A 13,030-nucleotide genomic window follows, 5' to 3' on the forward strand; every position below is an offset into this window, starting at 1 on the left:
TACAAATAAAAAGTTTTATTCCTTATTTGCAGATAGAGTGCAGCCAGAACTTCACCATTTCTTAGATATGGGGTGAAGAGTTGGCAGGCACACTGAGGGTTTCTCTATTTATTGTTTTATGACAAACCATGGCACTGGAAATGGTTTTGAAAACCACTCTCTGTTTATTTTCATCAACAAACATGGGATCATGTGACAGTGATACACCCAGTGTGATCATCGCACCAGGGTAATAGTCAAACACCAGGAACTTCCAAAGTCCATTCAGTTATCAAACTGCCTTCGTGAACAGAGCACCCTGGCTCTAGCACATGCACGGTTTCCAGGGCTCAGTAGGATCCCTTAAAGAAGGGTTTGTGGCTGGAATGAGCCACTGAAAGGGAAATAGGTCGTGGGGACAGTCAGTTCTACCCTGAGGATGACGAAAAGGCCTATTGCTCCACAAATTTCTTCTCTGGGGATCCATACACAGGGATTCCATATCCTATCTTTCCCTAGCCCTGAGCCTAAAATTTCCAAGCATTATTCTTAGTCAGGCGAGCCGATGAAAAGTAAGGCGTCTGACGTGACAGTTGACAGAAGGGGAGCAGGAGCAGTTAATTTATCTATTGCGAAAGGTACAAGTGGCCCCAGGGAATAAGATACAGGAGAAGGATGTCTAGCTGGGGAGGGGGGAGAGGCCCTGGATGGCCTGGAGGCAAGTGCGGAAAGGGCAGAAGGCGGGCGTTCCATAGTATACAACAGTTAAATTGAGCAGTAAGATTAATACAAAGAACGGCCTCTTCGATCAAGTCAGTTCCTTTTCCAAAGGTTCTGGGTAACTGGTCATTCTCTATGCTGAGTAGCCTCCCCCAGGCTTGGCCTAACCAACACTGATGACATCAGTCTCAAGCAGGGTGTACAATGAAACCCAAATTGCTCTACTGCACAGCCACAGCCACTTTTGGACACTCCCGTCCTCTCAAGAGTCCACACTTCTGCAAAACTTTGCCTATCGATGCAAATCTTAACTTTCATGAGCCCTGGCCAAGAGATAACATGACGCCCCTGAGACAGATGCTATCAAATGAATAACACTACGATGCAGATAAAGAACAGATCTCTAGTCTCATTGGAAATCACGTTTCGGATTTTTTTCTCTCTTATATTCATCTCTGAACTATTTCTTTCCACTAGTACTTAATTTGATATTGCAAGATAAGGAGAAAAGAGAATGCCAAACGATTCTAGTTCAGTTTTGTGTCATCAGCAAACGGATTATTTTAATTTGGCCCAGTCTCTCCTTTTCCAGACTCCAACTGGAGGCAATTCTTCCTGTATCCAGATCATGAGTGATGTCCAGCTTTGTGAGCAAATATTGGGCTAGTTAGAAGCCCTTTGTTGAAAGTCCAGAATTTCAAAGGGCACAGGCAATCGTTTTTATTTCAAATTAAGCAAATACAGTCTGAGTAACTATCAGGGGCAAAGCATAGTCCTAGTTATTACAGGGAAAAAAAAAGTCACAAACACTTGGCCTCTAAACTTGAGAAGCCTGCGATCAAGCATTTTGTAGCCCTTTCCCCTAAAACAGCTTATTACCTACTTATTCCATAAAGAGCCTCCAATTATCATATTTTTTAACTCAAAAACATAGAGCCAAGGAGTCAACTGGAGTGAGATTTTAGAGTGATTTACCGTGGTTTGGGCTCCGTGTCCTTCAGTAGCACTGATAAGAGCATGTTGGCCACCAGAGTTGTAAAGCTAAATTCTTCACTACTGGGGATTTTTTCTTTTTTTTGGTCTCCCTCCTATCTTCCAGGTACCGTTAAATTGATAGGCTTTTCAGCAAGGATTGCGGGATTGACTTGGGAAATGAAGAGAAGATGAGGAAGCAGCTCCTGCAAGCTAAATGGCCTCAGCCAAAGCTGTGAAGTACGCAGTTGCTTTAGGGCACGCTCCCTTTCGGCAATCCTGTGCCAGTTTTGGGTCTCCAGTCCTGGTTCCCAGACCTGCTCTCAGTAAGCTATTGTAATCTTCCTTGAAGTGTTACCTTTCTTTGGCCACATCGCTCTAGTTTGTCTTTTATTTTTCTACCTGGACATAAACAGTTTATTTTCTGTAGTCAAATCAGCTATGCAGAGGTCTTCATTTACTACTGATGTGCTATGTTCCAGTTTTTTCATTGCACAGAGACTCAGCTTTGTTCTCCCCTATGTTCTGCCACCCTGCGTGTGTGGAAGATAGCAGTCCTAGTCAAGGCCCTTCCTGACTTCTGTAATTTAAGAAGAACAACACAGCACAGGAAAAATTTCCCAACTGGGAATTTTTTGGGATAGCAGAACCTGGTAAAAAATTCCTGTTGTTCTAAAATCGACAAAAAGAAATCGTACTCGAAAAGTTTTCCCAGAGTAAAGTTTTCCTAGTGTGTATGTCTCCCTGGCTCGTTGCCAGCCAATGGGAAAGACTAGCTTGCAAAAGTAGTGTGGCATGAACGGACTATCAGGCTAGGAATGCTCTGATCTAGAGGTTAGAAAGCCTGCATTAATCCTGGCTCTTCCACATGCTTGCTATGAGATCTTAGGGCAAAATGTTTAACCTCCCTGGACTTCAGTTTCCTCATCTTTAAAAAGAGGATAATAACAGAAGCAGTAAGATGGCCGTGCGGCTCAAACCTACTAAACATGTAAGATTTTTTGAAATTGTAAAGAAGTGGATCCAGGTATACTATTGTTAAGGTATCAAAGACCTCTTTTGAAAATCTGAAAACTCATTGTCCTTATTGGCATGTGGACAGAGATCCCATAGTTTTCTTTTTCTATTAGCTGAGTCTATTACAAAATGGTTTAGTTAAAAGGAAAAAACAGTATCTTGAGATAGTCATCAGAATACATAAAAGGGTAATGTGATTTTCCCAAAAATATATCTGAGTGGGTAAAAAGATACACATATCTGTCAAGTTATTGCACAGCTCTCCTGGAGATGTTCATTTGATAATAAATGCTTGCATACAAGGGCTTTCAGGAGCCGGGGCAGTGTCTTCCAAGTGTGTTCTGCAGTGCTTACTGCCCTAGGAACATTCTGTAGACATTATTATCAAAGCCAGATCCTGTCTTTAACAACTGAGGTATAGAGACATGATCCAGGTCACACTCAAAGCTGATGGCAGAATTGGGACTGGAATCCAGGCATAGTTTTGGTTTGTTTTAATATAATTCCATGTTGCTTTCTCAGCTTCTGGTCAGGGAAGAGTTCTACTTCTCGGAAAACTTGACTCAGTAACAATTATAACCCATTCTGAATTTTCTAAACAGTATCACTCAAGGAGCCTTAAGATGTTTGAGAATTCACAGCAGTAGCCCAAGCAGCTCAAGAGCCTTGCAGAAGATAAAGTTTACATACATAATAAAAGGATAGAGCTTCCAGTTCCCTAGGAATAATTAATACAGTACTACAAGGAAAGAAAGGTAATATGATATCTGGAATGTATTTTTACGGCCCATGTTGAACGTCGTAAGAGTTAACTCTGGGAGTTCTCCTGAAAGGTAAAATAGTGGGACTGAATATCTTTTCCAATCCTAGTTCTGGCCCTTCCCAGAGAAAGCAGGGCTGCTTGAATGAACATTGTTATGGCCAGTTATTTTGATGCCAAGTAAAAGAGACTGATCCCAAAAGAGGGTGGTAGGATGAGGGGGCCTCAGTTCATTCATTAAAGTTAAGATGATCAGTACATTCTTACACTATTCTCAAAGATTTTATTAGAACTTGAAGGACTTCTTTCCCTTTTCAAAATGTTTACTTATCCTATCTGAAAATACTTTATGCATTTTAGGCTCTGCCTGCAATATGTTAACAGTCAACAGCTGAACAGTATTCTGCATATGCATGTGTAACACAGTAAATCATTTACTCAAAGAAAAAAAAACATAAGAAAACCCCAGCCACCCCCAATGAAGACAGCAGAAGAGAACTAACTGATTTGTCTGTTGTCTTTCCTGTCAAGATGGCCCTCGCCTTTGCTTTGGTCAGCGGGAAGGACTTTATGTATGAGTCGTACAAATGTTTTGCCAGGGCCCGGAGGTCAGCGGACTCTGGGTTCAGCTGGTCGATATCACTGGAGATCTCCGCCAACAGCTTCTCCTTCTCGGCCTGTGGCATCCGCCCAAACCTGATGGCTATAGAGGAAGAGGAATGACAGGGTGAATCATTGAATTACTACTGCTCCCAATGTGCACTGTTCTCTCCCCAGCCCTAGTTCCCACATAATAAAAGCCCCTCCTCCCTCCACCAATCTCAAGTTCTGGTTCCTATCTACCACTTTGCTAATGTTTTTATTTCACAACAGTAGCACATGCTATCAGTAAAATTAAATTGTTCGCTTCTTTAATTTAAAAAAAGTTAATACATGAGTCTGCTGGGAAGGTGAAAGAATTTAAGAGTTTAGCAGAGGAAGGAAAGTATGTTGACTTAAACATGAAATAACTGAGAACCACCTCCTATTCATCCCTCAAAACCCAATCCAAATGTCACCTTCTTTGTGAGGCTTTCCCTGACTTCTACAAACACAGTTAATTATTCCTTACCCTGTACTCCACTAACCCTTAGTATATACTTTAACAACAACAATTTTCACATTGTACTGTAATTATTTATTTTACATGCCTATTTATCCCACCACTATAGAACAATGTCCTGAAGGTCAGGGGCAGTGTCTTATTTATCTTTGTATCCCCAGCACTTGACATAAGGTCAGACACTAGAGGGATCAACATGCTTCATGAATTAAAGTAAGGAACTGTACAGAATTCAAAGTTGTACAGACATAGGCTTTGTTCTCAGGGAGTTTGTATGGTCTTTGTTCCTGTTATAAAGAAATACGGATGGTGCTTTATTTCATCTTATTAGGCCAGAAAGTACTTTTACATGTAGTGGAGAGAAGCCATAATTATCCCTGACTCTCCAGAATTACCACTTAACGATGTTTGTCAGAAAGACAATATCCTCAACATTTGGCTTCTTGTGGGATAAAGAAGTGTGAAAGAGAAGATAAAAGAAAGAAAGGCAATGAGGAACACCTAAGAGAAGTTGGTAAGGCCTAAGTTGGGGGAAAAAATCAAGTGTTTGTATGAAATAACTTTTCTACTCAGATATGTTTGCCTTCCTGTCTGCCAATACTATCTGCAAAATAATTATTTTGAGTAATGTGACTTTGGGAGCACACTTTGGACTCTGCGTTCTCCAATAATATGGGCATTTGGCTATCATAACCACTATTAATTACCCCATGCACAGCTCCATCCCTACACGCAGCAGTGGTGTCATAGTGATGTGTTTTTCTGGTGGTCTCCTTCACTGGGCTGTGTGCTCCTTGGGGGCAGAGACTGTGTCATAGTCATCTCTGTCTCTTGCAGTTAGTGGTGCTCAGTCAATGGCTGCTGAATACCAGGATAAATAGATAGATGGTCCTTTGCTGTATGTTATTATGCTAAAAGTAGCATTTCTAACATAAGACGCAAAAGCGCATGAAAACATTTCCATCTGAGTACTTAAGTTAATTTTACTTTGGATTTGCCAGAGAAGAAACCAATCTGTACCCTTGAGTCTCAAATTCATAAATTCATTTCAATTGACCGTAAATAAACTTTATCATCAATGAATACAACTATTGTGTTGTAGAGGCCTCCTTGGAGACCTGGGAGTTATAATAGAAAGGAAGAGAATCTTACCTCGCAGGATTCCTTTAAATTAAATTAGCCTATGTTTAGACACTTTTAGTAAATATATCCGTTGTACGTGACCCCTTCAAATAGATATCTTTAAACAATTGCAAGTTTGGGGTCAGAATCTGTCAGAATCTGTGAGTAGGGATACTCACTCTTCCCCCATCTCTTTCTTTTTAGTCCCACAGGGATGGGGAATGGTTGTTCACATACTCAACTACTGATGAACCACCCCCACCTCTGCCACCAGTTTGTTCGGGCCCCTCAGTTACGACCTCGTCACTCACTGTATTCTCCTCCACAGCACTGATCACAGTGATCCTCTACAACGTTTTCTTTCCTCCTCTGCCATATACTCTCCACGAAGGCAGCAATCTTGTTCATTATTGTTATCGACCTTAGTACAATGCCTGGCACATATTAAGTCCTTGTATAATATATTTTGAAATAAAATGAAGAAAAAAAACCCCAGATAGTAAATTCCTTCAAAATCCTCTGTGAAGCTGTTTCTGACCACTTTGCTCATTTGCCTCCTTATACAGTTGGCCCTCGGGTATTCCTGGGTTTCACATGTGAGGAGGAGTCAACCAATCAAATTCAACAGAAAATAAAAAACCTAATTAAAAAATAACACAAATGAAAAAACACAGTATTATAGCTATTTATACAGCATAACATAATATCTAATACAATGTATTAGATATTATAAGTAATCTGGAGATGATTTAAAGTACACAGGAGGATGTGTGTAGTTTATATGCAAATACTAGGCCATTTTATATCGGGGACTTGAGCATCTGGGGATTTTGGTATCTGTGGGGGTTGGAAGGGAGGTCCTGGAACCCATGCCCCCAGGATACTGAGGGGCGACTGTATTATGTTTAATCCTTGTTCATCAGTAGTTTTCATTTGAGAAGTGAGGAGGTAGGAGAAGCAGAGAATATAAGAATCACTTGGTAACTTTCTAAAATTAAGTGTCTTCCATGGGACACTTTGACAGGCCATCCCTACACCCAACTAGGACTATAACAAAAACCTGGGATTTGGGACAGTTTAGAAAAAGCTTCCTAAACGATGGGCTCATGTTGTATGCATACTTTGGTTCATATTATCAAACTATTACTATACTACTATGTTGGTTTATATTGGTTATTCTACTTGAATATAAATTATATGAGATGAGTAACAGGTTTTCTCATCTTTGTTCCTGGGTGTAACAAAATACACATAGTAGATAACATAAATGTTTGATGAACTAAACTCTAAAATATCAAGCTTAAAACAGACACAAAATGAGATACCAGGTACACTGGGAAGTTTGGGAAAGTGATCATGAGAGAAAGCACCAAATAAGAATTATGGCTTATTAAAAGAAGAAGAAATTTTGGTGTAAAACTTGGAGAAAATCATTTATCATGTAACAAAACAGAGATGGTTAGAATCACCAACTATCTGTTGCTCTTGGACTTTAATTAATTCACAGACCATACAATACCATCTCTTCACTCAGTGAATAATTATTGAGTGATTATCGCATGCCAGACATTGTTCTAAGTGTTGGTTAGATTTTTACAGATCAGAAACTATAAACACACAAAAAAGTTTACATGCCTAGGAAAGCAATTTTTTCCTAATGGGTAATCAAAAAAGTTAATTTAAAATAAACAAGCAGCCAAAGATAGCCACTTATTACACATACTAGACCTGTTTTCCATAATCTAACAAAAATAGCCAAAAATAACTTAAAAAACACTCTTTTTTTGAGACAGAGTCTCACTCTGTCGCCCCAGGTAGAGTGCAGTGGTATCATCATGCTCACTGCAACCTTGAACTCCTGGGCTCAAGCAATCCTCCTGCCTCAGCCTCCAGAGTAGATGGGACTACAGGCCCGTGCCACCACACCTGTAGTTTTCTATACTTTTAGTAGGGGTGGGGTCTCAATCTTGCTCAGGCTGGTCTTGAACTCCTGGACTCAACCAATCCTCCCATCTCAGCCTCCCAGAGTGCTAGGATTACAGGTGTAAGCCACCATGCCTGGCCTTAAAATCATTTTAGAATTAGGAGATATTAAAGTGAAATCATTCTGCTAGAATCTAAATAAAATGTGAATTTTTGTAAGTTGAAGTTCCCCCCAAAGGCTAAATCTAATGAATAAATTATCTGTATTGTTAAATGCCCATGCTCCAAATTAGATTCAATTAACTATTAGTCTAACTAATTAGATTGATGATTTTAGCATTTTTACACACCAGAAGTTCAAAAAAGGGATGAAAAATACATCCCATTTGGTAGGGCTAAATTTGCATAAAACATACAGAAATGTGAAGTTATAGAATAAATAAAAATTTTTATTTACATGCAGTTTTGGGGGAGGGGGAAACGGGGTCTCGATATATTGCCCAGGCTGGACTTGAACTCCTGGGCTCAAGCCTTATCCTTTCACCTCAGCCTCCTGCGTAGTTGGGACTATAGGCATGTGCCACAGTGCCTGGTTCTGCAGTCATTTTTTAAGGGGGAAAAAGCCAATTTTATCTTGTTGCTTTTGAGTCTCATATAATCATACCTGTCTACCTCATGTGAGGTAATGAAAGGCAGCACAGAAAGAGTTTAGCATAGTGCCCGGCACATGGTAATACTTAAGAAACACAGCTTTTACTCCTTGTGGATCAAGTGGTCTAGGGGCACTATGATTACGTTATCAGTTATAAATCAGACGGTAGCCTTGGCATACTGACCTCGCCTACAGATAAAGAACAGACTCTGAAAACCTAATCTATCTGTCTGTCTATATCTCTCTGTCTTTAAATTGTTTAGGAAATGGTGTTTTTTAGTTAGTTATTCTTGAACCTCAGTTTCTACCCTTTGAGTGGAGAATCTGAGAACCAAGATGAGGGAAGCTGGATTGTTGTTTCCTGTAAGACTGAAGTTAGAGCTTAGAAATAGAAGATGAACATTCTAGCTTAGGGATCAGACATATAAAGGCTGAGTGTGCCCATATAAAAGTCTGTTTTTTCCAAATCTTCTACTACTGCTGATTAATCTTAAAAGACAGACAGAAAATGCTCCATGTATTACTGTAAGTCACTGAGTAAGAACTTCTGGCCTCGCTAGAAGGCAACTGAATTAACATTACATTTTATGTAGTCAGGAAGTCTATTTTCTAGTTTCAGCTCAGTGGCACACTAGCTGTGTGGCTTTAAGAAAATTAATTTCTCTGGCCCTCAATTGCTTTATCTATAGAATGAGGAAGTTAGCAAAGAAGATCACTAAAGTTTCCCTCCTTTAGCTCTAAATTTAGCTCTAAAATTCTACAAATGTCTTTATAGTACTTGAGAACATGCTCTGCTCTTTTTTAAAGCAATATTTGTCTAGTCTTTGAGGCCCTAAAAAAAACAAAATACATTCTGTCTGTTCTACAGATCTAGCACCTGTCACATAAAGCAACTTCCAGAACACTGGCATTCAGTTTCATATTTGGGATAATTAATCACCTACAGAGAATTCATGTTTCTGGATTAAAAAAATTGTCAGTATCAGAATCAGTACACTTCCTTCAGGAAGACTAGCTTTGATAGAGACTCATTAATTTCCGTTGAAAATATATTAGCATACTGTACACAACATGCTTTTACTGAGCTGAATGCGGCTCACTACTAGCATATCGCAGACCCAGCACTGAGTATTTAATACTGATATTACTGAACACACAAACTCCGAGCATATGGAATAATTAGATGTCCTGATTTCTGGATCTGGGTATAACACTAAGAAACAATTAATTGATATGTTTTTAAAATACCTACCTAACTGTAAGAGCATTAAGACAAATGTGCTTAATTATAAAAATTAATTAGATTTTCAAAATAATAAATCAATAGAAAATAGAAGAATGGAATAAGATGAGTTTATTAAAAATATTTTTTGTCTTTCAACATTTAAGGCATGAATTTGCATACCTTATTAGTCAAAGCCATGTCTTATGGACAATTTTTCCATTTTTTACACGTTTTTTTGCATGTGAACAAGACTCGCACAACACTATTGCTTTTCATATGGCTGTTGTCAATAAGTTATGCTTTTCCACACCACTCTTTCTTAAGGGAAAAAAAAGTTGTGTATTTTGAGGTTTTGCAGGATTTGACAATCTACTAGCTACCATTTTCTAGTTCCTCTAAAGTAAAATAAGGAGCAACCTTAGCACTAATATTATTTTTACATAGGGGTATCATTTTCAAATCATTTGTAGAGAACATTTAAACATTTGTCTAAGTTTCTTTCCAAAGTAGAGATGAGCAAAATACCTTATCTTCTAACTCAATCTCCCTGAAGTCTCACCTGACATCATTTAACTCATTCACTGAATACTTGTTTGATGCAAGACACTGTGCTCCACACAGACTGGCTGCGGTGGGGCGCAGGATAACAAGGACATGTCTACAGGGGAGATCAGAAACATACACAGATTACACTCTCTCCAGTGCACCTGTCTTTACTGGCTCCGTGCTGTCCACCTAAGCAGATGTTCAGATTCTGAGCCTCGTATTACCTCCTCTTCAAGCTATCTTTCCTTCACCTAAGAACTTCCTGAAAGAGTTGTCTTCACACTACGTTGGTGTTTGCTCACTTTGGATTTACTTCTCGACCCAATGCAATCTCGCTTTTGCCTCATATGAATTTACTGAAACTGCTCGTAACAGTCCTGAATGCTTTTCTCATGGCCAGGTCTAAGGGCCTCTTCTAAGTTCTTGATCTGCTTGAGCTCTCCAGCATTCTCCCAGCCTTTAACACGGGGGCCATCTCCACCTCTTACTTAAAAAATTTCTCATCCTTGTTTCTGCTTTTCTGGGTCTCCTATCTCTCTGCCTGCTACTTTCCAGATCTTGTCAATAGTGCCTCTTCCTTAGCTTATATTCTGTTGTTCCTAGTTTGATCTTCTTTCTAACTCACAATAGGTGCTAATGACTCCTGCTCTTTTTCCTGAGATTTGGATCCTTATTTTTCACTTCTTCCTATATTCCTTTGTATGTGGGTGCCAGATATCCCATAAGCACCTCAAACACAATATAAAACCAAATTTTTAATTTTCTCCTCCAAACTGGCTCCTTTCTTAGTTAATTCATTCTATCACCCAAACTAGATATTCTGAACAATCTTTGACAACCTCTCTTCCCTCAGACATTTTTATTCATTGATCACTGCTCTGATATTTCTCTCAATTTCTTTCCTTCTCACCCTTCTCAGTGTCTTAGTTCCTAATATGACATTAGTCTTCCGATTTTAGTCTTTTCTGTCTGTAATTTATCCTTTTTACTGTTGTTGGTAGTTTGTTTTTGGGTAATACAGAGCTGATCACTCCCTTGCTTTTTAAGGCTTAGAATGTGATGTGTTTGTCACAGGAAGGTATAAAATGCAGAAAAGAAAGAGCAGAGAAGCAGAAAAGCCTTATGGAAGGGAGCATTTGAACGGGGCCTGGAATGTCAGGCAGGATTTCAACAGGGAACAGAAGGACACCATCGACAGAGGTCTGGATGTGTCCAAGCAGAAGGGCTTTTCTCGGAACTGCGAAGAAGAGCACGGTTTGCCTGACAGATAGGAGAGTGGGCAGGGGTGGGGAGAGGAGGCCGGCTCCACCGTGGTGGTGCTGACCGCCACGCGGGGTCGACTGGCAGAGCTGACTGTGTGGCCATGTGCTGCCATGTGCATTAGGACTGTCACCTTTTCTGAAAGTCAACATTTGGGTAATTTTCCTTTATACCTCAAAGAAGACTAAAGAAAAATAAAGGAATACGTTAACATTTAAATCTATTTGCCATTTTCCCCCTTTTCCCAATATACACTAGAGCTGCTGCTTATGCAGCATTGAGAAAACTACCTTAAAAATGCCCAGTGCCGCAAAAATCAGTGCAACTATTTTTCTGGATTTTTATGAAGCCACTGAGAGATTATTTTAACGTCGTCAGCTTTTTGTTTTAAATAAAAGAAAAAAACCCTGTCATTTATATCATAGGCTATCCTAATCAGCAAAGGTGAGATTACATTAATTTGTGAAAAATATAATTTTTATCAAATCTCAATGTTATAGGTAAAACCTAACTGAATGACTCATAAATAACGTAAGTCAATTCTTCTCTACTTCAGGTTATTTTTAAAAATGCACCTAAGCTGGGTGCAGTGGTGCGTGCCTGTAGTCCCAGCTGCTCAGAAGGCTGAGATGGGAGGATCACTTGAGCTCCGGAGTTCGGGCCCAGCCTGGGCAACATAAGGAGAACCCATCTCTTAAAAAAAATTTAAAATTTTTAAAAATGCAATTATCCTAAACTTATTATTTTATTATTTAGTTCATTTATAAAAAGCAGCTGTGAATGAGCAGGAATTATTTACTAGTCAAAATTCTTAATGACTAAATGATTCCATTAAAAATAAAGAGGACACATTTTAAAAATATGATTAATATCAAGGAACTGACATGAAGACTTAAAATCAAAATTACTACTTCAAAAAACTATAAAAATGTGTGCAAGTGCCCATTTGACTGCAAGTATTTTTATCAAGATTCCGTAGATACCAGCTGCACTAACAAATAGTAGCTGATGCAACAATCACTCAGTAAGTTATATGCACCTCTGGGTGGCCTTGGAAGTGGGTACTTATTTCTGCTTTATTTTCATTTTGAGCTTTCCTCTAAAGTGATGTCTAGACATGGTATTGAATTGATTGTGTTTGAGATGACTCAGGAAGACTTCTGAGCAATCAGTGGGATTAACCCACAGTCTAGAAATGATGGACTGTTATGTGACCAAAATAATTGGAACATATGTTTATCTTCATTACTTACAGAAAAACAAAAAATGTGTTTCCAAAGCATACCAGTCAATCCAACACCTGGGTACTTTTCTACCCAATGGTGAAAATGGGTGTTTGAGAAACAACCATGTTTCCAACCAGAAGAATTCTGAAATTACATTCTTCTACAATGTTTAGGCTACAGGTCACAATCAAAATAAAAGTTTCATCCGAAGTGCTTTAACCATACATAACCTAATATACCATTTACACTTTCTCTAGCCCAGACTGCTTCGGATTTGTACTGTGGAGCCGAGTCACTTTACCCTACAGTCATCAAACTAACTGCCTTAAATTGCTGAGCAATTGATCAGAACATGTAGACCTGATTCGGGTGTATGAATTACATTTTTACGGCACCAAAACACATCGGTGAAAACTTTTAAATTCAGGCAACTGATGAACCAGGTGCCTACATATTTGGGCAGACTGTAACACTGTTTAGAAGGTACAGAAGAGTTGATTGAAAAGTGAAAATTCAGTGGGTTTGG

General features: G+C 39.1%; 1 protein-coding gene across 1 annotated transcript in view; it reads right to left on the reverse strand.

The window, feature by feature from the left end:
• Positions 1–13,030, reverse strand: part of PPARG (peroxisome proliferator-activated receptor gamma) — a 130,166-nt gene that overhangs the window by 23,080 nt on the left and 94,056 nt on the right. The window contains exon 6 of the mRNA XM_012655177.1: positions 3,952–4,151. Within this exon, the coding sequence (XP_012510631.1) occupies positions 3,952–4,151 (200 nt within the window). The remainder of the gene's footprint in view (positions 1–3,951; positions 4,152–13,030) is intronic.

This window comes from Propithecus coquereli, unplaced genomic scaffold (assembly GCF_000956105.1).
Source record: "Propithecus coquereli isolate 6110/MARCELLA unplaced genomic scaffold, Pcoq_1.0 Scaffold461, whole genome shotgun sequence".
Taxonomy (NCBI): domain Eukaryota; kingdom Metazoa; phylum Chordata; class Mammalia; order Primates; family Indriidae; genus Propithecus; species Propithecus coquereli.